Source organism: Neoarius graeffei, chromosome 5 (assembly GCF_027579695.1).
Source record: "Neoarius graeffei isolate fNeoGra1 chromosome 5, fNeoGra1.pri, whole genome shotgun sequence".
Classification (NCBI taxonomy): domain Eukaryota; kingdom Metazoa; phylum Chordata; class Actinopteri; order Siluriformes; family Ariidae; genus Neoarius; species Neoarius graeffei.
The window spans coordinates 68,775,437-68,802,281 of NC_083573.1; the positions used below are offsets into that span (position 1 = coordinate 68,775,437).

The following is a 26,845-nucleotide window of genomic DNA, read 5'->3' on the forward strand; positions in this document are numbered from 1 at the left end:
CATTAACCCCCTCCCTGAAAACTAACATTGCTTAAATGAAAATATAAAGATTTTATTTGTCACTGTCATGCTCTCTGAACGATTTTAATTAATTACGTTTCTAGGATATTATTCCCTTCCTTTATACTAACTGTATAATGCCTACTTAATCAGGTTTTTTTTTCTATACAATACGCTCGCTTTGTCCAGAGAAATGTATTATGCTCTAATAATTCTCTCTCTTCCTCTCTAGATGGCAAATGCTCAACAGGAACAAATTAAACAGGAGAAAACAATCCTTCAGCAGACTTTCATATTAGAAAAGGAGCAGCTGCTGAAAAAAGAAAAGCTAATTGAAGATGAGAAAAAGAAACTAGAAAGCCAGTTTGAAGAAGAAGTGAAAAAATCCAGAGCTCTGAAAGAGGAACAAGAGCGCCAACGAAAACAACTGGAAGATGAGAAGAATAAATTTCAGGCTACCATGGATGCTGCCCTTAAGAAACAAAAGGAAGCTGAAGAAGAAATGCTCAGTAAACAAAAAGAGATGCAAGAGCTCGAGAAGAAAAAGCTTGAGCAGGAAAAACAACTTGCTGAAGAAAACAAGAAACTGCGTGAAAAACTTATGCAGCTTGAAGTCATTCAAAAACAACAAAGGGAAACGGAGAGCCAGAGTAGAGACCTTAATGGACAGTACGTTACAGTGGACAGTGGGAATGATGACTCTGCTTTATCTTTTGATGGCATTCGTGAGAAAGTTCCAGCACTCCGCCTGTTAGACGTAGGCCTCTTAAGCAAAAAGGAGTATGATAATTTATCCAAAGGCAAGATCACAGTTCAGGAGCTTGGCCAGACAGAAAAACTTAAGACTATGCTTCAGGGCACTAACTGTATTGGGGGCTTGCTTGTTCATCCAAACCATAAAATGCCCATTTATGAAGCCATCAAAGAGAAGAAAATTGCTCCTGGAACTGGTTTACCACTACTAGAAGCACAGGTAGCCTCTGGATACATCATTGATCCTATTAATAACAAGAAGCTATCGGTCAATGAGGCAGTGAAGGAAGGCCTCATAGGCCCTGAACTTCACAACACAATGCTGTCTGCTGAGAAAGCTGTCACTGGTTACAAGGATCCCTATACAGAGGCAACGATTTCACTCTTTGAAGCCATGAAGAAAGGCCTTATTTTGAAAGACCAGGCCATCAGACTGCTTGAGGCTCAAATTGCAACAGGGGGAATCATCGACCCAGTCAACAGCCACCGTGTACCAACTGAAACAGCCTATAAGCAAGGTCAATTCAGTGCAGAGATGAACAAAATTCTCCAAGAGCCTTCTGATGACACACAAGTATTCTTTGATCCAAACACCCAAGAAAATCTCACATACTTCCAGTTGATGAAGTCGTGCGTCACAGATCCTGAAACAGGATTACTTCTCCTACCTATTTCAGAAACAGCTGCTCTTAATGCCAGAGCATTCACGGATGAGGAAACTAAGGATATTTTCAATAAGACAACGGTGTCTGTGCCATTTGGAAAATTCAAAGGAAAGACCATTACAATTTGGGAAATAATCAATTCTGAATACTTTACAGAAGACCAGAGAAAGGATTTACTTCGCCAGTACAAAACAGGCAAGATTACAGTCGAAAAGATCATCAAGATTATAATCACGGTTGCTGAAGAAAAAGAGAAAGCAAATGAGCTTGAATTCGATGGCCTTAGAGCACCTGTTCCTGCAGCAGAGCTACTGGAGTCGAAAGTTATTGATAAAGATCTTTATAACGAGTTGCACAAAGGAAATAAGACCATCAAAGAAGTGTCTGAGATGGAGCCTGTACACAAAGCTCTGAAGGGTAGCAACTGCATTGCAGGCGTAGTCATCGACTCAACTAAAGAAACAATGTCATTCTACCAGGCTTTGAAAAAAGATGTGATGGGGCCAGGCCCTGCTCTGACTCTCTTAGAAGCTCAGGCTGCAACTGGATATATCGTAGACCCTGTGAAAAAGCAGAACCTTACAGTAGATGAAGCTGTAAAAGCAGATGTTGTTGGCCCTGAGCTACATGAAAAGCTGCTGTCTGCAGAAAGAGCTGTCACTGGATACAGGGATCCTTACACTGGAAAAACGGTGTCTCTCTTTGAGGCAATGAAAAAAGAACTGATTAACAAAGACCAGGGAATGAGATTTCTTGATGCACAACTGGCAACAGGAGGTATCATAGACCCAGTGAAAAGCCACCGCATTCCACAGGACATTGCCTACAAGCGGGGTTACTTTGATAATGAAACGTACAAGGCCTTGACTAACCCAACAGAAGACCTCAAGGCTTTCTATGATCCAAACACACAGGAGTATGTCACATATCAGCAGCTTCAGAAGAGGTGTATTACTGACAAAAAGACTGGACTTCAGCTTCTCCCCTTGTCAGAACAAGCAATCAATGCCAAAGAGGAGCAGAAGTACACTGAAGCGCAGACCAAAGAAGCAATGACACAAGCATCAGTAGAGATTCAGAGTGGACCATTTAAAGGCAGAAAAATTACCATCTGGGAGCTAATTAATTCTGAATATCTTACTGAGGAACAACGACTTGATTTACTCAGGCAGTACAGATCTGGAAGAGTGAAAATTGAGAAGATAATAAAGATTATAGTCACAATTGTGGAAGACAAAGAAGCTCAGAAACAAGAACAGTCCATTTTCAAAGGGCTTAGGGCTCCTGTCACAGCCAAATCTCTTTTGGACTCCAAAATTATTGATAAGTCTACCTATGATTTGCTTCAACAAGGGAAGAAGACTCCAGATGAAGTCAGCAAAAACAAATCTGTCAGTAGGTACCTACAAGGCTCTGACACCATTGCTGGTATATACCTTGACCCTACAAAAGAAAAGCTTGGCGTTTATCAGGCAATGAAAAAGAAACTTCTGAGACAGGACACAGGAATTGCTCTACTTGAAGCCCAAGCTGCTACAGGTTTCATGGTGGATCCTGTAAAGAATCAGTTTCTCACAGTTGATGATGCTGTTAAAGCAGGTCTTGTGGGCCCTGAACTTCATGAAAAACTTCTCACTGCTGAAAAAGCCGTTACTGGCTACAAAGACCCATTCACAGGCAAAATTATCTCCTTGTTTCAAGCCATGCAAAAAGAGCTTATACCCAGAGACCATGCCTTGCCTCTCTTAGAGGCACAGATTTCCACTGGAGGAATTATTGATCCAGTTAACAGTCATCGGATTCCAACCGACGTGGCATGTCAGCGGGGATATTTCAGCAAGGAAATGGCCAGCGTTATGGCTGAAGCATCAGACATAAACAAAACCTTCTCTGATCCTGAGACTGATGAGAACGTGTCCTATAAACAGTTAAAAGACAAATGTATGACAGACCCTGAGACAGGCTTAAACCTATTACGACTGTCCAAACCGCAGGCACCAACAGTGATCGAAAAGACTTACCTTTATACTGAAGAACAAACCCAGAACGATCTAACTAGTACTCAGGTTGACCTCCCAATTGAAGGCCTTTCTCAAGGCTCAATGTCCCTCTGGGATGTCATGAACTCAAATCTGCTACCCGAAGAAGAAAGGACAAAACTCCTGGATGAGTATCGTTCAGGCAAAATAACTAAAGAGCGAATGATTATTATAATCATTGAGATAATGGAGCAGAGAGAAATCATCCGAGGAGAGAACATCAAGTCATGTAACATGGGCAGACGCCAGGTCACAATTGAAGAACTATATAGTGCCCGTATAATTGACTTGGAAACATTCAACCTGTTAAAACAAGAGAAGATGACCATTCGTGAGATAATGGAGTTACAGAGTGTTAAACAGTATTTGTTTGGTACTGGCAGCATTGCTGGTATAGCCCCTGATTCCAAATCTAAAACCAGTATTTATCAGGCAATGAAGAAAGGGCTTATAAATCCAGAATATGCACTTGTCCTCTTGGAAGCCCAGGCAGCCACTGGATTCATCGTTGATCCTATCAAGAACGAGATGCTCACAGTTGATGAAGCAGTGCGCAAAGGTGTGGTAGGACCAGAAATTCATGACAAACTTCTGTCAGCAGAAAGAGCAGTCACTGGGTATAAGGATCCATACAGCGGCAAACTAATTTCCCTCTTCCAGGCAATGAAAAAGGACCTTGTGCCAGACGATTATGCTTTAAGGCTGCTTGAGGCTCAGACGGCAACTGGTGGTATAATAGATCCAGAATTCAACTTCCATCTTCCAGCAGATGTTGCTACACAACGTGGCTATATCAACAAAGAAATATATGAGAAACTTAACGATGAAGTCAAAGGATATGTTGATCCTGTTACAGATGAAAAACTCTCATATGCACAACTGCTCAAGAGATGCAGGTTTGATAAAGATGGACTGTATTTGCTGCCTTTAGCAGAGAAAAGACCAATGTTTAAGGGTCTCAGAAAAGAAATCACAATGGAAGAACTGATACGCTCACAAATAATTGATGCCGAAACCGCCTCTTCACTTAATGAGGGTCTGTTAACAGTTGAAGAGCTGAGCAGCAGGCTTAAGAAATACCTTGAAGGCACAAGCTGTATTGCTGGTGTGTTTGTGGAATCGACAAAAGACCGTCTTTCTATATACCAAGCCATGAAGAAAAATATGATCAGGCCAGGAACTGCCTTTGAATTGCTGGAAGCCCAAGCAGCTACAGGATACATCTTTGACCCAATTAAGAATCTCAGATTAACAGTCAGTGAAGCTGTGAAGATGGGAATTGTGGGCCCGGAGTTTAAAGACAAGCTCATGTCTGCTGAACGGGCTGTAACTGGATACCGAGATCCTTATACAGGTAAAACCATCTCACTCTTTCAAGCTATGAAAAAAGGTCTGATTCTCAAAGACCATGGAATTCGTCTTCTTGAAGCTCAAATTGCCACTGGAGGAATCATCGACCCTGAGGAGAGCCACCGCTTGCCTGTGGAAGTAGCTTACAATCGTGGATTCTTTGATGAAGAGATGAATGAGATCCTGTCTGATCCATCTGATGATACCAAGGGCTTTTTTGACCCAAACACCGAGGAGAATCTAACCTATCTGCAGCTAATGGATAGATGCATCGTAGACCCACAGACTGATCTCTTGCTTTTACTCTTAAAGGAGAAGAAACGAGAGAGAAAGACATCCTCCAAATCCTCTGTTCGCAAACGCAGAGTTGTTATTGTTGATCCCGAGTCAGGCAAAGAAATGTCTGTGTATGAAGCCTATCGCAAAGGGCTCATTGATCACCAAACATACCTTGAACTTGCAGAGCAGGAATGTGAATGGGAAGAAATCACAATGACATCATCTGATGGTGAAGAGAAGTCCATAATCATTGACAGAAGGTCAGGTCACCAGTATGACATTGCTGATGCTCTCGCAAGAGGTCTAATTGATGCATCTGCTCTTGACCAGTATCGCTCTGGCAACCTTGCAATTACAGAATTTGCTGACATGCTGTCTGGAAACATGGGTGGCTTTCGCTCCCGGTCATCATCCATTGGATCATCTTCATCCTATCCAATGAGTCCCATACCATCCATCAAAACGCCTGCAACTGTGTGGAACGATCCAACTGAGGAGACTGGACCTGTGGCTGGCATTCTTGATACAGACACTCTAGAGAAGATTTCAGTCACTGAAGCCATGCACAGGAGCATAGTGGACAGCATCACTGGCCAAAGACTGCTGGAGGCACAGGCTTGCACTGGTGGCATAATAGACCCATCAAGTGGGCAAAAGTATTCTGCTACTGATGCAACCAATAAGGGTCTTCTTGATAAGATAATGGTTGACAGGATTAATCTCGCACAGAAAGCTTTCAATGGATTTGAGGATCCTAGAACCAAAGTAAAAATGTCTGCTGCTCAAGCCCTTAAGAAAGGCTGGCTGTATTATGAGGCTGGTCAGCGTTTTCTGGAGGTGCAGTATCTTACTGGTGGGCTTATTGAACCAGGGGCTGAAGGAAGAGTCTCTCTAGAAGAAGCAATCAAGAAGGGCGTTATAGATGTCCGCACAGCTCAAAAGCTAAGGGATGTGAGTGCTTATTCCAAATACCTTACATGCCCCAAAACTAAACTGAAGATCTCCTACAAGGATGCAATGGACAGAAGCATGGTTGAGGAAGGAACTGGGCTAAGGTTGCTAGAAGCCTGTTCACAGTCTAGTAAAGGCCTTTATAGCCCATTCAATATCAGTGGTGCTGGGTCTGCTGCTGGCTCAAGATCTGGGTCCAGGACAGGCTCTAGATCAGGCTCAAGAAGAGGAAGCTTTGATGCCACTGGCTCTGGCTTCAGCATGAACTTCTCCTCATCTTCCTATTCATCCACCAGTTATTCTCGCAGATTCTAATACTACCCCTGCTATGCACTTAGCCCAAACTCTCATAGCACTGTCAGTGATACAGCCTTGTCCCTTTAAAGAGGATCATTTTTAAATCAATTCCCCCTTACACACTACAACTGCAAATAAAAGGTTAAAAAAAAAAAGATTTATTTATTAATTTTAATTAGCATGATTTTGTCATAGAAAAGTGCATTCCATCAACTACTGTTATGTTCTTACTGGAGGCTGGTTACAGAGTCCCATTATACGTAGTTTGGGTGCATTGTATTGTCAAGCATGACGATTATTCATCCTCAAAGTTTTCTTCTAACTTCAGATCATTTGTAATACCTGAGTAATGTTGAACTCCTCCCCCCCCATTACTCAAATAACACTGCTGATTTTATAGGACATGTTATTATGGTTAAATGCATTAACTATCTAGTGATTATTATTATTATTATTATTATTAATTTTTTTTTTTTTACAGAGAGTACTTTTATTAACTACTACTTCTAGCCTGCATTTGTACTTTAAGATGTCTATTTTTTACTTGGATTTAAGTTAACAAACCAGGAATATGCCAAAATAGACAAGAAAATTGTGCTAACAAGATTGAAAGTATACACTTTTTTTTTTTTTTTTTTAATGCATGTTGGTTAACAGAACATGCCATCATGGAAGTAGTAGTGTTGTGCAAATAATATTGCTGAATGTATAGAGAAAAATATTACATGACATTTTGATGTTAACACTGGAGGAGGAAAGCACACTTCAAGTCACATAAACTATGCCACTATTTTGCATCTCACAACCCACATTTATCACCTAATATGGAGGTATATGCCTTATTTATTAACATCTAAATGTCCTTATAAAACAACAGTTAAAGCACCAGTATCCTCTGCCACCATGAAACATGTACACAATTCAATCATTGTATTCAAGTGGTCCTGGTGTATTGTGCCAAGAAGATTTAAGATGTCTGACCCTACCTCTACTCATAATATCTGGACAAACCTGAATGTGCTGCTGAGCATTTGATACTTGTAAGTTAAATCAACAATACTTTTTCGATTTAAAACCAGATAATTTCATGCTATCCAATTACTTGATAAGGTCTAAAGTTTTAGCATTCTCACATAACATACAGGGGGCTGCAAAAGTAGGTATACAGTAAGGATTATTCTAGTATTACCAGTATTATAATAGTGGTGCTAGGTTTCATTTAATACTAGAATTCATTAAAATTTATGGTTTTTGCATGCAAACCACGTTCTGTTGATGCCATGATTCAGTTCATATGGGAGGCTTGCCAGGAAATTGATGCTGATAAAGACCTTTGTGCCAGTGTGTGCATGGGTGTCCACACTCAACTAGTGGAGTGTGTGAATACCGGGGGCAAACGGTTTGAACATTTGAGGGGTTAATATGTTTATTATTGATATGTTATTATTGATTGTTTGTCTAATCAATAAAATAATGTTTTATTTTTCATTACTGTATACCTACTTTTGCAGCCCCCTGTATATTTAAATTTTATGTATAATACGTCTGTAATTTAATGTAATTTCTTTTCCACAGATTCATCTTGATTATTAGGCCATAAATCAAGTGTGCAACAGTCATTGAGTTAACCTGGGTTTCCTCTCTCTCTCTTTTTTTTTTTCCTTCTCTTCTCTAGCGTTTATGTGCAACCAAAGCTATAGTAATGGAAGAGAGTGTGCTCTTGAGCAGTAAAATCGATGCTCGCCACCAGCCCTCAGCTCCAAATATTCAGGTAAGCTCTTGTTTAATTATAAAATGTAATTACATATCCAGGTTGTTTATACTTATGCATAAATCATGGTCTAGTACACATTGTGTTTCATACATTTGTTTTTGTTGGCATTTTTTGGTTTTTGTCATTTCATAGTATCCATTTTTTGTTTGTTTTTTAGATCTGCAGTGAACCTTTCGTTCCTTTCTTCTGTTGCTTCTACAATATCATTTGCTCAGAGAAGGTAGAGGTTAGGGTTAAATTGAAGTTTTTCTTGGATATCATACCAGCAATTGACTGTCATCGACTGAGCATTTTTTGGCATTACCATCCACACTGTTCACACAAACTTAATATTGGCAAAATATTCTTTATGAGCCACTGTTTTCAATTAAAGACTAAATATAATTTTACTGAGACATTTTTACAGTCATGTTCTACTTCCCATGTTTCTTCTAAGCTCTCGTTTCACAGCACTATTAGGCAATGTAAAGCATTTAATATGCATTACCCTAGGTCCCCTTGTCCAGTGTGTGCTACTGTATTCTGCACAAGTTTGAGTTCAGCAATACAAATTAGTGTATTAGCATATATTGTGGGAGTAAGGTTTTTTTTTTTTGGTTTTGTTTTGCTTCTCCATTTTTAACAAAGATATTGTTTGTCTTCAACCAGTGTTTCTTCTAATTCACTGTTTATTTTCTTGAAAGTACTTGACGTGTATATCTTCATATTTGGTTTCCATTTTCTTTATTTCAATATCATGTTCTGTAATATATTTGCTTTGCATCATTTACTAACTTAATACGACATTTTAGAATATTGAGATGAAGAGCAGACGTGTATGAATTCCATGATGAGTGTCATTGAGGTTAAATCCTTATTATTACAAATGTATGAAATCCAGACTGGCCTATGCATGAGGTTTATAATGCTGGGAGGAAACTACATTGCTTTTAAGAATAATTTCATATTCTAATGTAAATAAAAGGATTATAGAGAAATATCATTCATGTCTGTACTTATTTAGTTTGTTTTGCAAAGTTTAATTTGAGGGCTGTGCATGTTAATGCACATATTTAATTTTCTGTACATGAAAATATTAATATGCATAAATAAGACATGATGTTTCTGTCTTAAAGGCATTTCCTTCGTTCTGATGGTCTGCGTTACAGTTCATCAACTTTAAGAAAAAAAAAGTCACAATAAAAGCTCAAATTAAAATCTGCAACCTATTGGAAACACTTATCTATCATATACTATATGGCCAAAATTTATGTGGAAACCAGACCATCACAGACATATTTGCCCATTCCAAAACCATGGGCATTAACATCAAGTTAGTTCCCCCTTTGCTGTTATAATAACTTGCACTCTTCTGGAAAGGCTTTCCACTAGGTTTTGGAGCATAGCTGTGGAGATTTATGCTCAACAGCAGTAGTAAAGTCAGGCAGTTCATCCTAAATCCTTTCTTAATTTCCCTGAGGGAACCCTCCCAAAGGGATCTAATCTAATCTAATCTAAACATGTTCAGTGGCGTTGAGGTCAGGGATTGGGCCACTCGGGTGCTTTTACATTTACCTTGGCAATACCAAGGTTGTTTCTTTTTTTAAACTTTTATTTTTTTTAATGAATGATATTCCATTGTAATTATATATATTCTAACTCAGCAAGACATTGGTATGTATCGACATAAATATACGGTTGGTATTATATATTTTTAAACACAATTCTTATTCAAATTTAGTAGTTAAAATATCTTCCTAAAATACTAGAACAGGATTAATATGTAATACAAACAGATTTTTTTTTTGTACCCCCCCCCCAGAGACTTCAGATTTTTTTAATGAAAAAATTTTAATTAAAAATCTAAATTAAAAAAACTTTAAAATTCCTTTTTAAACTATTTTTCTTCTTTAAAATCTTTAAATTCCTGCATTTAAACTACACTAACATTTACTTTTCATAGGTAACAGGGTTGATAACTAGGTGACAATGACAAAATAACAATAGTCACTTAGTGTCCTCACTGAGGACACTGAATAGGATGAATTATTGACACAGTTTATAAAAGTGAGCAAAAATTATTTCATTATCAAGTAATATTTCCACATATTGTTTGAGTGGAACATTTGCATTATTGTCATGTTTATTTGATATATCCTATTTTTTTTATTCAAATTTTCCACTCATGCTTTATTCATTAGAACTTTATTTTTTAAATAGGACTATAACAATAATAGTATTTTCTCTCAAAAGTATGTGATGGTTGTAAGGAATATTTTGAATAAATGCACACACATTGCACATAAACGTTCAGATTCTGAAAGTTGGTCACATCTTGACCAGAGGCTAATAAATGGAATTGCTTTGTTTATTAACAGATTCAATGATATTATCAAATATCGAATCATTGCTTTATGAATCAAAATCACCTCATGTGGAAGGCTAAGGTTCCCACCCCTATTCTCCATACACAGTGGAGGAGGAGGATGGTAAAGGAGGGAAGAGAGAGGCCAAAGATCACACTTTTACACTTGCACAGTTTAGTTGACTTTTGAGTTTCAACTGTTTCATAACATCATTTTTAAAACAACAACCTGTTTAGAAGTGTTGCAAAGAAAGAAGAATTTTCTGAGACTGTCTCCCATAATGCAGTGCCTAAAGATTCCTAAGCAGCATTAGAACAACAATCACTATTGTGTGTTGAGGTCAGGTGAGACCAAATTCAAACTCTTTGGTCATGCACACAATAAACACATTTGGCCACAAAATTGGACTGTGCATGGAAATGATGCAAATAATTGTCAATAATTCTCAAGCCAGTGTATTGTAGAAAAATCCATCCACTATCCGTAACTGCTTATCCTATGCAGGGTCGCAGGCGAGCTGGAGCCTATCCTAGCTGACTATGGGCGACAGGCAGGTGTACACCCTGGACAAGTCACCAAGTCATCACAGGACTGACACATAGATACAAACAACCATTCGCAATTGCATTCACACCTACGGTCAATTTAGAACAACCACTTAGCCTAACCTGCATGTCTTTGGACTGTGGGGGAAAACGGAAGAAACCCACGCAGACACAGGGAGAACATGCAAACTCCACACAGAAAGGCCCCCATCGGCCACTGAGCTCGAACCCAGAACCTTCTCGCTGTGAGGCGACAGTGCTAACCACTACACCACCATGCCGCCTTCTTGTAGAAAGAAAGATGCACTATCTAAAAAACTTTGTTTAAAAAAAAAAGGTTTATTGCTTTTTTTTTTTTTATTCTTCCTCATTTTAATTAGGGGTGTCAATAATTCTGTAGAACAACTCTATAGATGAACAACAATTTAGGTTTTATAGAACAATATATAATATGTAGGTATATAATGACACAATATATATTATAACCATGTTAAATGTTTATTTATTTATTTATTTATTTATTTATTTTACATTGCCTCTTCTTTAGGTATATTACCATGTACAGTGCTCAGCGTAAATGAGTACACCCTCTTTGAAAAGTAACATTTTAAACAATACCTCAATGAACACAAACAATTCCCAAAATGTTGAAAAGACAAAGTTTAATATAACATCTGTTTAACTTATAATGTGAAAGTAAGGTTAATAATATAACTTAGATTACACATTTTCCAGTTTTACTCAAATTAGGGTGGTGCAAAAATGAGTACACCCCACAACAAAAACTACTACATCTAGTACTTTGTATGGCCTCCATGATTTTTAATGACAGCACCAAGTCTTCTAGGCATGGAATGAACAAGTTGGCGACATTTTGCAACATCAATCTTTTTCCATTCTTCAACAATGACCTCTTTTAGTGACTGGATGCTGGATGGAGAGTGATGCTCAAATCGTCTCTTCAGAATTCCCCAAAGAAAATAATTTCTTTACACCACAAAGGTGAAGGCTACAAGAAGATCAGCAAAGCTTTACTTATCAGTCAGAATACTGTAGCAAAAGTGGTACAAAAATTTAAGAAAGATGGAACTGCAACCATCTCACAGAGACGTCCAGGTTGTCCACGGAAGTTAACACCTTGACAGGAGCATCTTCTGATGAGAAGGGTTGAAGAAAATTGGCATGCAAGTTCACTGCAGTTATCTAAAGAAGTAGAAAGCCAAACTGGGGTGACTATTTCCTGTGATACAATACAGCGTACACTGCAGAGGAATGGCATGCATGGATGCCAGCCACGAAAGAAGCCTCTCCTAAAGCCCAGGCACAAAAAAGCCCGCCTAGAGCTTGCCAGAGCCCATGCTGACAAAGATGAAGACTACTGAGACTCTATACTCTGGAGTGATGAGATCAAGATAAATGTTTTTGGCACTGATGGCTTCAAAACTGTACGCCGTCACAAAGGTGAGGAATACAAAGAAAAATGCATGGTGCCTACAGTGAAACATGGTGGTGGCAGTGTCCTTATGTGGGGCTGCATGAGTGCTGCTGGTGTCGGGGAGCTGCATTTCATTGATGGCATCATGAATTCACAGACGTATTGCTCTATACTGACAGAGAAGATGCTACCATCACTCCGTGCCCTTGGTCGTTGTGCACTTTTCCAACATGACAATGATCCTAAACACACATCTAAGGCCACTGTTGGATTTCTGAAGAAGAACAGGGTGAAAGTGATTCAGTGGCCAAGTATGTCTCCTGATCTGAACCCAATCGAACACCTATGGGGAATTCTGAAGAGACAAGTTGAGCATCACTCTCCATCCAGCATCCAGTCACTAAAAGAGGTCATTGTTGGAGAATGGAAAAAGATTGATGTTGCAAAATGTCGCCAACTTGTTCATTCCATGCCTAGAAGACTTGGTGCTGTCATTAAAAATCATGGAGGCCATACAAAGTACTAGATGTAGTAGTTTTTGTTGTGAGGTGTACTCATTTTTGCACCACCCTAATTTGAGTAAAACTGAAAAATGTGTAATCTAAGTTATATTATTAGCCTTACTTTCACATTATAAGTTAAACAGATGTTATATTAAACTTTGTCTTTTCAACATTTTGGAAATTGTTTGTGTTCACTGAGGTATTCTTTAAAATGTTACTTTTCAAAGGGGGTGTACTCATTTACGCTGAGCACTGTAACTACAGTTATAGGCAATATTTTCCAAGCATGCCTAAAAAAGTACACTGATAGTAATTGTCTACAAGTGTCTAAGAATAGCCCATCTGTTGCTATGCATAGTTTGTCAGCACCCCTCTGCCATGTCCATCTCTGGGAAGAGACCACAGTCTTCCTGCTCAATCCCTGCCCATAACACCACTTTCACCTGTCCAAGATGGGCATTATAAGGTAAGTCCCCAAAAAAATACCAAATATGAGCTCTGAAAAAATTATGCCTGTATAGACTTGAAATAAATCTCTACCAAAGGACTGTCTAAATTGTTGAAAGCCATAACTGCTTTTAGTGGGTATAAGTACGTATTTAGCTCTATGTCACGACCAAATGTCACCAAGCTGGTGCCCATGAAGTAAAGTGCTTTTTTTCCCCCAGAAATTAGTTTCAGACATAACTGTTACACTTGCACTTAGATCAAACCCTCATGCAGAAATCAAAGTCCAAAATATAGGCCAAGTGATTAAAATCCCAATCAGGCCAGGGTCCATGAGATGAGTGCAAATCCTTTCCAGTTCATCAAGCATTGCATCCTTGCACACCACACATGGTGGGAGTCCAGGAGGTGATGAGCTGTGTAGACAGATTGGCCACTACTGATGTAGAGAGAAGAAACCAGGGGACTGAAGGCCACAAGCTTGAATCAGGAGACAGAGAACATAAGCTGTATTTGCGTTGATCAGGGAAGCTGGAGCATGTGTGTAGCCAGTCTGAGTATTCCCCTCACTACAATACTGTGTTTTGTCAACAAAACATGGCTTCTTTGAACAGATGTCAAGGGTAATAACAGCAAGGGATTATTCTATTATACAAATACACTGGGGCCTAAATTGCATACCAAATTAAAGGAACAGTCCACCGTATTTCCATAATGAAATATGCTCTTACCTGAATTGAGACGAGCTGCTCCGTACTTCTCCGAGCTTTGCGTGACCTTCCAGTTAGTCAGACGCAGTCAGACGCGCTGTCACTCCTGTTAGCAATGTAGCTAGGCTCAGTATGGCCAACGGTATTTTTGGGGGCTGTAGTTAGATGCGACCAAACTCTTCCGCGTTTTTCCTGTTTACATAGGTTTATATGACCAGTGATATGAAAAAAGTTCAGTTACACAAATTGAAACGTAGCGATTTTCTATGCTATGGAAAGTCTGCACTATAATGACAGGCATACTAACACCTTCTGCGCGCTTTGGCAGCGCATTGATATCTGAGCCCCGTATCAATGCGCTGCCGAAGCGCGCAGAAGGTGTTAGTACGCCTGTCATTATAGTGCAGACTTTCCATAGCATAGAAAATCGCTACGTTTCAATTTGTGTAACTGAACTTTTTTCATATCACTGGTCATATAAACCTATGTAAACAGGAAAAACGTGGAAGAGTTTGGTCACATCTAACTACAGCCCCAAAAAATACCGTTGGCCATACTGAGCCTAGCTACATTGCTAACAGGAGTGAAAGCGCGTCTGACTGCGTCTGACTAACTGGGAGGTCGCGCAAAGCTCGGATAGGTACGGAGCAGCTCGTCTCAATTCAGATAAGAGCATATTTCATTATGGAAATACGGTGGACTGTTCCTTTAAATTGATTTTATGTGAAATGGCAAAGTATTCTTGCTTTTGTTTTACTTATATCTGTTACATTCACCACCTCCTAAATTTCACTAAAATACAAACCAAACAGCATTGAACACAAGGTACTCTTATACTGGCACAGGTTTGTCAACAATTTGATTGAAATTAATTGTAAATATTAATGCAGCAGTAAGAGTTACCTGTTTAACAGGTTAAGAAGAACTGAAGGTTGATCAAATCTTGAGAACATCCTTAGAGCATTATGGTGCCTAGTACATCGCCTGGCCTTTTTATGGTTTTCACAATCAACATAAACCCATCTTATCACTGTTGAGAACTCAGTTCACTTCAACGGACCAGAGTGACTGGAGTTTCGTCAAGGTGAATCTGTTACTAGAAACCCCTCAACAAAAGCTTTCTGTGACATAGACTTAATTAACTGGTTGACCTTCTTGACTATTCTGCCAACATGAGACCTGACAACATTTGGTCTGTATATTGTGTTCCACTGTGCATCAGTAGCTCACTAGAGGTGGACTGTAATGGAATGACAAATTTCTGAACAGTGTTTGGGATAACTGAAGAACTAAAATCAGAATCATGAATTGGGTTATCTACTTGAGTATCATGAGTGAGAGGTCCCCTAGTTCTGTCATTTATTTATTTAGCTGGACTCCAGTTGAAGAGTTAATTTTCTCCTGCTTAATAGTCACCAGTCTCTTGGTTCCCATTATCAGATGACTGTAAGCCCTGCTCAGAGTAACCCACTGCCCAATTGCTGATGTCTTCTTCCAGGTCCGCTTGTTCCAAATCCTCCTCATAATTCACAGTGCTCAGCTCAACCTCTGAACATCCTGGAACAGCTGGCAGTTTGTCTGTGGTCTCAGCTAGTGGTTCCACAGGCAGAAAACTGATATCCAACACCAAGTTATGATGCACAACCTTCATGTTTCCCTCATCATCAGTCAGTTTGTACACATTAGTCTGCAGATCTCAGTCTTCCATCATGTACACCTTTGGGTCCCACTTTTCAGCAAGCTTTTTCTTGCCACTTTCACATTTATTTGTGATGAGTACCCAGTCTCCTATGTTCAAATGCATGCCTTTCACTCTCTTGTTGTAACCCTTAGTAGCTGTGCTATGTTGGTTGCTTCATGGAGATGCATCAGAAGTGTTCTGACAACTACTATAGCCAAAAACCAAAGGATCATGCAACACTTGTTTGAACATGATATCAGCAGGGAGTCTTGGTATTTGACCAGACATGTGTTGGAAAGGATCCTGTATCCTGTGGTTTCATGTACTGTCATGTTGTATGAGACTATCAATGTTTGTACCTGTTCTGATCATTTATGCTTCTCTTGGAATGGGAGAGACCAAAGCATGTTGCCAAGGGTTTGGTTGAATTACTCCTCCTCCATTTCCCATGGTGTGATAAGATGTGTGGGACTTGGAAACTCCCAACAGTCAAAGCAACTCTTATAAGTGCAGTCTCGAAATTAGCCCCTTGATCAGTATGGATCCTCTGCAGAAATCCGTATATGCAAAAGACACAGTTCCCCAATTTCTTTGTAATCTGTTCAGCAGTTTGACTTGGACATGGGCATGGGCCAGTTTCGTAAAGTGGTCTGTTATGACCAGCCCATGCACAGAGATCTGCTTCCTATCTTCAGAAGTCCAGACACACAAGTTGGACACTGCTTGGCATATGTTCAGACATCATGTTCCATTTTAAGCCAGAAAAAAAAATGGTACACGAAAAAGGGTTCCTGTCTGTCCTTGTTGGCCTGCAAGGTCATGCATTCCATACCAAGCCTTCTCACATAGACTAAGAGGTACGACAAACTGGTGTCTCTTCTGCTTACTGAGTGGATCTTTAACTACCCTGTAGAAAACATCATCTTGAACCTTCAATCTGTTCCATTGCTTCATAAGTGTCAAGGCTCTAGGGAGTAGCCTGCTACAGTCTTACCATGATGGTTGGCTTCTCTGACGGACAAAAGGGACAATTTTTGAGATGGCGGGGTTGAGCTCTTGGCTGTGGTGAAGCTAATTGATGGCAATGTATGAGGAGTCATTCAGACTGGCTGGGGCAAGACTGTGGAGCAACTGAACAAATTGTATGGCTCAAAACAAATGTCAAAACAAATGTCACCCCTGACAATATCATCATCACTGGGATAATCAAGTAATTTGCTTTGGAGAACAACTTGGGGGTAATGTACTTTAAACCAAAAGGAGTCCTGAATTCCATCTTCCTTCTGCACAGCTTCAGCTTCAGTTATATGGCACACTGACAAGTCTTTGGCTGATGGTGCTTGTGAATGGATCTTGGTTGAGAGCATGTACCACTATGTTCTTTCTTCCAGGTATGTGTTTCAAGTTAAAGGTATATGCTGCGGGTTTGGACACCCACCTCTACTCATAGCCATCAAGTCTAGGCTCAGTCATTATATACAGCTCTGGAAAAAATTAAGCGACCACTGCAAAATTATCAGTTGCTCTGGTTTTACTGTTTATAAGTATGTGTTTGAGGAACATGAACATTTTTGTTTTGTTCCATAAACTACTGACAACATTTTCCCTAAATTCCACATTAAAATATTGTCATTTTGAGCATTTAATTGCAGAAAATGACAACTGGTCAAAATCACAAAAAAGATTGTTTTCAGACCTTGAATAATGCATAGATATCAAGATCATATTCAATTTTGAGAATCCTCTCAGTGAAGAAGAACCAAGCACCAACAAGGGATTTGAATGTATTTCTTCATTTCTCTTTGTATGCAGTCTCAGTTCAGAGATCCATCGTTGAGGTGAACATGGTACAAGCAGAACATCAATTTCTATCTTTAAAACTCGTCTCATCTTCTTCCGCTTTATCCGGGACCGGGTCGCGGAGGCAGCAGTCTAAGCATGGAAGCCCAAACTTCCCTTTCCCCAGACACCTCGGCCAGCTCCTTGGGAAGAACACCGAGGCGTTCCCAGGCCAGCCGAGAGACATAGTCCCTCCAGCGTGTCCTGGGTCTTCCCTGGGGCCTCCTCCCGGGGGGACATGCCCGGAACACCTCCCCAGGGAGGCGTCCAGGAGGCATCTGAAAAAGATGCCCGAGCCACCTCAGCTGACTCCTCTCGATATGGAGGAGCAGCGGCTCTACTCCGAGCTCCTCCCGAGTGACTGTGCTTCTCACCCTATCTCTAAGGGAGCGCCCAGCCACCCTGCAAAGGAAACTCATTTCGTCCGCTTGTATCCGCGATCTTGTTCTTTCAGTCATTACCCAAAGCTCATGACCATAGGTGAGAGTCGGAACGTAGACTGACTGGTAAATTGAGAGCTTTGCCTTTTGGCTCAGCTCCTTCTTCACCATGACGGACCGGTAAAGCAACCGCATCACTGTGGAGGCTGCACCGATCCACCTGTCGATCTCACGCTCCATCCTTCCCTCACTCGTGAACAAGATCCCGAGATACTTAAACTCCTCCATTTGAGGCAGGACTTCTCCACCAACCTGGAGAGGGCAAGCCACCCTTTTCTGGTCGAGAACCATGGCCTCAGACTTGGAGGTGCTGATTCTCATCCCAGCCACTTCACACTTGACTGCAAACCGCCCCAGTGCATGCTGAAGGTCCTGATTTGAAGAAGCCAACAGGACAACATCATCCGCAAAAAGCAGAGATGAAATCCTGTGGTTCCCAAACAGGATTCCTTCTGGCCCCTGGCTGTGCCTAGAAATTCTGTCCATAAAAATTATGAACAGAACCAGTGACAAAGGGCAGCCCTGCCGGAGTCCAACATGCACTGGGAACAGGTCTGACTTACTGCCAGCAATGCGAACCAGACTCCTGCTCCATTTGTACAGGGACCGGACAGCCCTTAGCAAAGAGCCCCGAACCCCATACTCCCGAAGCACCCCCCACAGAATACCACGGGGGACACGGTCGAATGCCTTCTCCAGATCCACAAAGCACATGTGGACTGGTTGGGCAAACTCCCATGAACCCTTGAGCACCCTATGAAAGGTATAGAGCTGGTCCAGTGTTCCACGACCAGGACGAAAACCGCATTGTTCCTCCTGGATCTGAGGTTTGACTATTGGTCGAATTCTCCTCTCCAGTACTGTGGAGTAAACCTTCCCTGGGAGGCTGAGAAGTGTGATTCCCCTATAATTGGAGCACACTCTCCGGTCCCCTTTCTTAAAAAGAGGGACCACCACCCCAGTCTGCCACTCCAGAGGCACTGTCTCCGACCGCCACGCGATGTTGCAGAGGTGTGTCAACCAAGACAGCCCCACAACATCCAGAGACTTGAGATACTCAGGGCGGATCTCATCCACCCCCGGTGCCTTGCCACCGAGGAGCTTGCAAACCACCTCAGTGACTTCGGCTTGGGTAATGGACGAGTCCACCTCTGAGTCATCAGCCTCTGTCTCCTCAATGGAAGACATGACGGTGGGATTGAGGAGATCCTCAAAGTATTCCTTCCACCCCCTGACAATGTCCCCAGTCAAGGTCAACAGCTCCCCACCCGCACTGTAAACAGTGTTGGCAGAGTACTGCTTCCCCCTTCTGAGGCGCCGGACGGGTTGCCAGAATTTCTTCGAGGCCGACCGATAGTCCTTCTCCATGGCCTCCCCGAACTCCTACCAGTTCCGAGTTTTTGCCTCCGCAACTGCCCGAGCTGCAGCACGCCTGGCCTGCCGATACCCGTCAGCTGCCTCAGGAGTCCCGGAGGTCAACATGGCCTGATAGGACTCCTTCTTTAGCTTGACGGCATCCCTTACTTCCGGTGTCCACCACCGGGTTTGGGGATTGCCGACACGACAGGCACCGGAGACCTTGCGGCCACAGCTCCGAACAGCTGCGTCCACAATGGAGGTAGAGAACATGGTCCACTTGGACTCAATGTCCCCCGCCTCCCTCGGAAGCTGGGAAAAGCTCTCCCGGAGTTGGAAGTTAAAGACCTCCCCAACAGAGTGCTCAGCCAGACGTTCCCAGCAGACCCTCACCATACGTTTGGGCCTGCCAGGTCTGTCCAGCTTCCTCCTCTGCCAGCGGATCCAACTCACCACCAGGTGGTGATCAGTTGACAGCTCAGCCCCTCTCTTCACCCGAGTGTCCAAGACATAGGGCCGGAGATCAGATGAAACGACAACAAAGTCTATCATCAACCTCCGACCTAAGGTGTCCTGGTGCCACGTGCACTTATGGACACCCCTATGCTCGAACATGGTGTTTGTTATGGACAAACCGTGACTAGCACAGAAGTCCAATAACAAAACACCACTCGGGTTCAGATCAGGGAGGCCATTCCTCCCAACCACGCCCCTCCAGGTGTCACTGTCGTCGCCCATGTGAGCATTGAAGTCCCCCAGTAGCACAATGGAGTCCCCAGTCTGAGCACCCCTCAGTACCTCTCCCAGGGACTCCAAGAAGGCCGGATACTCTATACTGCTATTCGGCCCATAGGCACAAACAACAGCAAGAGCCCTCTCCCCAATCCGAAGGCGCAGAGAGGCGACCCTCTTGTTCACTGGGGTAAACTCCAACACATGGCTGCTGAGCTGGGGAGCTATAAGCAAGCCCACACCAGCCCGCTGCCGCTCACCATGGGCGACTCCAGAGAAGTGGAGAGTCTAGCCCCTCTCGAGGAGCTGGGTTCCAGAGCCCAAGCTGTGTGTGGAGGTGAGCCCGACTATCTCTAGCCGGTACCTCTCAACCTCCCGCACAAGCTCAGGCTCTTTCCCCCCCAGCGAAGTGACATTCCATGTCCCAACAGCTAGCTGCTGTGTCCGGGGATCAGGTCATCGAGGACCCTGCCTTCAACTGCCACCCAATCCACACTGCACCAGTCCCCTACTGCTACCCCTGTGGGTGGTGAACCCACAGGAGGTCGGGCCCACATCACCTCTTCGGGCTAAGCCCAGCCGGGCCCCATGGGCAAAGGCCCGGCCACCAAGCGCTCGCATACGAGCCCCAGCCCCAGGCCTGGCTCCAGGGTGGGGCCCCGGCTGCACCATACCGGGCGACGTCACGGTCCTCGATGGTTTCTCCATAATGGTTTTGGTGAACTGCTCTTGGTCTGGCCTGTCACCTAGGACCTGTCTGCCTTGGGAAACCCTGACAGGGGCATAATGCCCCCAACAACATAGCTCCTAGGATCATTCAAGCACACAAACCCCTCCACCACAATAAGGTGGCAGTTCTAGGAGGGGATCTTTAAAACTAGTATGGCATATTTATCACTGTTAACTGCTTTTAGGTGTAGCTACCTAGGTGGGGAGCTTAGTATAAGTAGGCAGAAACAAAAGGTATAGAAGAATACCTAGTAAGGAGACAAATAGCTTCACATGAACCGCTTCAATCATGGCACCAGATGACCAATCAGTTTGCTAATTGTGTTTACACAGAAATGGCACAGAACCAAAGGAAATTCAATTACATTAAGTTATAGGGTCTCTTGGTGCCATTTTGCCATACAGAGATACAGGGAAACATTAAGATGACCCAGTATTAGAGCCAAAGGGTCATCCTTCAAGAGCAGTGACTGATAAAGGGAGTTTTGAGCTGGGTTGTAAGATGAACATCTCTAATCAGACTTTTAATATATGACATCTATCACTCTCATCCTCAGATGGGGAAAAAAGATAGTTCTACTTCTAGTTGAAGTACTTCAAATGTATGTTGGAATGGCTGATCATCATATTCCAATTGATTTCAATGGGCCACACCCACTTTTGCGCTCTCTGCCAATTATCAAGCAGAATTAATAGGTCATTGAACATCTCTAAGTCATTCACTGCTTCTCTGGAAGCAAGTTCATCTTTAATTTTATCAGACAGGCCATTCTAGAAACTTTGAGTGGTTCTTTGGAACAAACAAATAATCCACAGTAAGGTTTGGGAAGGTGATTTGATAGTCACAAGGGCCTTGATGGCGCTGCTTTGCCACTTGATTATCTCTTTCCGAAGACCCACATACCATCCAAGAAGAGGTGGGAGTTGAAGCACACAGTACATGTTGGAAGACTGAGCTTAGCTCAGATGGGTCCATATTCAATCAGTAAGTCTAGCTGTTGCATTTCCTCTTAGCAGGGATCAAACGCAGGTCAAATGTGTTTGTATGTATGTGTATTGGACTGATTTGTGTGTAAGTATATATTTTTTTGTGTTCAATTTTAGGATGCAGAAGGCAAAAGATATGGGTAAGGCAAATACATACACTAAATTTGTGTAGCAAATGATCACCTACGTATGTGGCAAATTTAATATCAAAGTAGCCCTGAGAATCATTACAATATAAATGGTTATTCAGATAAAGGGAATGTGAAATCAGGCATTTTATGTAACAGAAAACATTTTTGGAATTTTCAGCCAAATATCTCATGACAAGGTTAAAATTGAGTCATGTTACGCTTTCACCTTTCTTTGACACCAATAAGGTTATAACCAATGACTGTCTATATGAGTGGCCTTCATAACAGTGTCAGATATGACTCCAAAATGTCTCTGAGGCTATCTAGTGGCTGTTTGCAGTAATAATAATAATAATAGGGCGGCACGGTGGTGTAGTGGTTAGCGCTGTCGCCTCACAGCAAGAAGGTCCGTGTTCGAGCCCCGTGGCCGGTGAGGGCCTTTCTGTGCAGATTTTGCATGTTCTCCCCGTGTCCGCGTGAGTTTCCTCCGGATGCTCCGTTTTCCCCCACAGTCCAAAGACATGCAGGTTAGGTTAACTGGTGACTCTAAATTGACCGTAGGTGTGAATGTGAGTGTGAATGGTTGTCTGTGTCAGCCCTGTGATGACCTGACGACTTGTCCAGGGTGTACCCTGCCTTTCGCCCATAGTCAGCTGGGATAGGCTCCAGCTTGCCTGCAACCCTGTGGAACAGGATAAAGCGGCTAGAGATAATGAAATGAGATAATAATAATAATAATAATAATAATCCTGCCCATTCCCATGTTAGTCATTGGGACAGGTGGCAAAATTCCATTTTAAGTTATGTCTCCACAAATTATTTTTAGTAGTAGTGTTGTCATTTTTCCCCCCTCATTCAGTTGACCTTGATATTTCCTCCAATATTTTTCCTTTGGTGATTGACAGTTTTGAACTTAATAGTGGAGCCTCATGAATGTGCATGCACAATGACTGTAAAAAAAAACATGGACAGTGTAACAACTCTGAAAACTGAAGCAACCACAGGCCTAGCACCCCTACTGGTTGGCTGCAGTATGATTCGTAGCACCACCCATCCCCGTGTGATTCAATGACAAAATAGCGTATTTTCCATGTCACTTTTCTCATCTAAACTGGCTTTCCATTAACAGTGTCTAAATCGAAAAGTTAATTTTCCCCATGCTAATATCTGCACATTTTTATTTTCCCCAGAAATTAGTTTTTAAAATGTTATTGTACTATATTGCAAAAAGCCATGGATTGACAGCCTTGACTGGAAGAGACTGGCTGCAGCATCTGTATCATACCCTGTCTGTTGATTGCATGGAGTAACTGACATTACACTTACCGTACAAATCGGATATCTCGTAACAAAGAGCCCTTGCTGTTGCTGCATTGCCACCACTGCAAGTTCAATGAAGACATTCTGCAATGTACTGGACCTTGGTATTGGGAGAAGGGAGTGGACCTACCAAATGAATAGATGTACCTCACTTCAACTCTCATCTCTACTATGCAAACTCTGGCTTTAGATAGCAGCAGAAAGTCCCTACTGCTCAACCTTTGGCTCCAAATTTGACAACATGGCATGGTAGAGGGATTTTGGCTCCATTTCTGTAGAATGGAAGGGCATGGAGCCATGCTGTCTATGGGTTTTTTTTTCCTGTCACTGTGCATGAACTTTCCATCATGTACCTAGCACTCTACAGTTCTGTATCAAAACCATGCCTTGGTCTACTGTAAACTGTTGTAACAGACATTCAGCAGGGAATTGTTTGTAGTTTTTATGGTATGTTGCTCATTTTGATGTCTAAGGTAACTACTTGTACTGATCGCATGAGCGATGTCTGTGAACAAACTAAGGCAGCTAACACGAGCTACAGTGTAAATTTCATGATAATCTATGACTGACTGCATGACCTTAGCAAATACTTGAAATATCCTGTTAAGCTTTGCCAGCCATTCCTTTTTAAATGAACTCCACCAACAGAACAAGTGGGGCATATGAGAGTGCACATCTCTATTCAGATGGGTAACTTACTTCAGGTGTCTGAACAAACAGAATATCATGGAGAACAGTGATTTATTTTCCTCAAAATATGTGTTGAGAGTAAATGTTGACTAGTTTATAGCAGTATATTTTCAGCTGTTACCTCATGATGGCTACTTATACTTAGATTACTCTGATTAAAATGATGGATAATGTCAGCTTGCTAGCAAATTGTAGTTCAGCCAGTAATGACTCAAAACTCTAAAAACTTTTCCTGATGAGGGTAAAAATCAGTGTACTTGTGCAAATTATATGACTACAATTTAATATTTTACATATTTATTAATATCACTGTACTTGCCACTTTGAATTAGTCAATACTCCATCTTAAGTTAAACATAAACTGTGTGTGCGCTCACATACAGTGCACATAATTAATATGGACAGGCGTGAGGTGGACCTACTGCGTAGATTTTGGCTCCAATTTCCACAAGCTGGTATCTCCCTTTTTGACCAAAAAAGCTTCAAAACTGCACATTGGAAGTAAATTGTGCCATACTGTCCGCTCATACACAGTCATTGGTAATAACCTGCACCTCAAAGTACTTTTATTTAACAATTTTACCTTTTGATGACCAGACTTGTGGTCTTGCCCAACAATTTGTTGAATCACAGCACAAACATTATAAGCCTACTAGTCTCTACTCTTCTAATTTCTGTCATTTGACACCTGAGTTTAACCAAATCATTGACAGGACCATTTTTAACACATAAAGGATGTTGTGGAAACTTGAAATTCACTTTCATGAATATTGCATGATTTATGCTTTTTTTCTACTCTCATGTATTGTTTTACTTTTTTGTATTATCAGTGGTGTATATTAAATTCATTACATGTCCTGCTGTGTTTTTCCAGTTGTGGTGGTGCAGGATTGTGATTATCTATAGCAACAACACTGATTTAAAAAAAAAATTGTATGTAATTTCTCTATAAAGTCTTGTAGCTGCCTATTGAATTTGGTCCCATGGGGAATTTGTCATGCATGTAATATAAGAGCACTGAAATGCAAGGAACCAGAGTATACAGAATGCACTCTGCATGTTTCCTGACACTTCCCAGGATGGATGCAGAGGAGTGGAGCCAGTGGCAGGATGAGTTTCGAGGGCAGATCCGGGCACTGCGCCATTGGCTGAAGAGCATGGAGATGAGACTACCTCCTGTGGATCCGGCAGTGAGTTCCACCAGCCCAAGCAAATGCAATAGCTTCATGTTAAAAAATGTGTACTATCACATCACACTGAGGAAAAGGGAATGAGCTTAACTGAGAATCTCTGTTGCATCCTGAAGATTCTTAGGACTGAGCGACTAAGCAACTTGTGTGGTATGCTTGTACATTTAGTAGCCTGTGTGTGTTTTACCTGGAAAGGTGCAAATAGCGTAACTTTAAATATTTACTCGAAAATGAATTAAAGTTATAACAGTGTTCCTTAAGGTTCATACATATATTAAATCATTTTAAAAAGTACATTATATTCACATTTAAAGAAAAATATACAGTGGTGCTTGAAAGTTTGCGAACCCTTTAGAATTTTCTATATTTCTGCATAAATATGACCTAAAACATCATCAGATTTTCACACAAGTCCTAAAAGTAGATAAAGAGAACCCAGTTAAACAAATGAGACAAAAATATTATACTTGGTCATTTATTTTTTGAGGAAAATGATCCAATATTACATATCTGTGAGTGGCAAAAGTATGTGGACCTTTGCTTTCAGTATCTGGTGTGACCCCCTTGTGCAGCAATAACTGCAATTAAGCGTTTCCGGTAACTGTTGATCAGTCCTGCACACCGGCTTGGAGGAATTTTAGTCCATTCCTCCGTACAGAACAGCTTCAACTCTGGGATGTTGGTGGGTTTCCTCACATGAACTGCTCGCTTCAGGTCCTTCCACAACATTTTGATTGGATTAAGGTCAGGACTTTGACTTGGCCATTCCAAAACATTAACTTTATTCTTCTCTAACCATTCTTTGGTAGAACGACTTGTGTGCTTAGGGTCGTTATCTTGCTGCATGACCCACCTTCTCTTGAGATTCAGTTCATGGACAGATGTCCTGACATTTTCCTTTAGAATTCACTGGCATAATTCAGAATTCATTGTTCCATCAATGATGCCAAGCTGTCCTGGCCCAGATGCAGCAAAACAGGCCCAAACCATGATACTACCACCACCATGTTTCACAGATGGGATAAGGTTCTTATGCTGGAATGTTTTCCTTTTTCCAAACATAACGCTTCTCATTTCAACCAAAAAGTTCTATTTTGGTCTCATCCATCCACAAAGCATTTTTCCAGTAGCCTTCTGGCTTGTCCACGTGATCTTTAGCAAACTGCAGACGAGCAGCAATGTTCTTTTTAGAGAGCAGTGGCTTTCTCCTTGCAACCCTGCCATGCACACCATTGTTGTTCAGTGTTCTCCTGATGGTGACTCATGAACATTAACATTAGCCAATGTGAGAGAGGCCTTCAGTTGCTTAGAAGTTACCCTGGGGTCCTTTGTGACCTCGCCAACTATTATACACCTTGCTCTTGGAGTGATCTTTGTTGGTCGACCACTCCTGGGGAGGGTAACAATGGTCTTGAATTTCTCCATTTGTACACAATCTGTCTGACTGTGGATTGGTGGAGTCCAAACTCTTTAGAGATGGTTTTGTAACCTTTTCCAGCCTGATGAGTATCAACAACACTTTTTCTGAGGTCCTCAGAAATCTCCTTTGTTCGTGCCATGATACACTTCCACAAACATGTGTTGTGAAGATCAGACTTTGATAGATCCCTGTTCTTTAAATAAAACAGGGTGCCCACTCTCACCTGATTGTCATCCC

General features: G+C 41.6%; 1 protein-coding gene across 9 annotated transcripts in view; it reads left to right on the plus strand.

The window, feature by feature from the left end:
• The window catches only part of plecb (plectin b), a 213,574-nt gene extending 204,489 nt beyond the window's left edge, over positions 1-9,085 (plus strand). For all 9 annotated transcript variants that reach the window (XM_060922295.1, XM_060922288.1, XM_060922289.1 and 6 more), the window contains 3 exons: positions 233-7,374; positions 8,010-8,105; positions 8,266-9,085. In XM_060922295.1, coding sequence (XP_060778278.1) covers positions 233-6,352 — 6,120 coding nt within the window. In that variant the 3' untranslated portion in view covers positions 6,353-7,374; positions 8,010-8,105; positions 8,266-9,085. The remainder of the gene's footprint in view (positions 1-232; positions 7,375-8,009; positions 8,106-8,265) is intronic.
• The last annotated feature ends 17,760 nt before the right edge of the window (positions 9,086-26,845 follow it).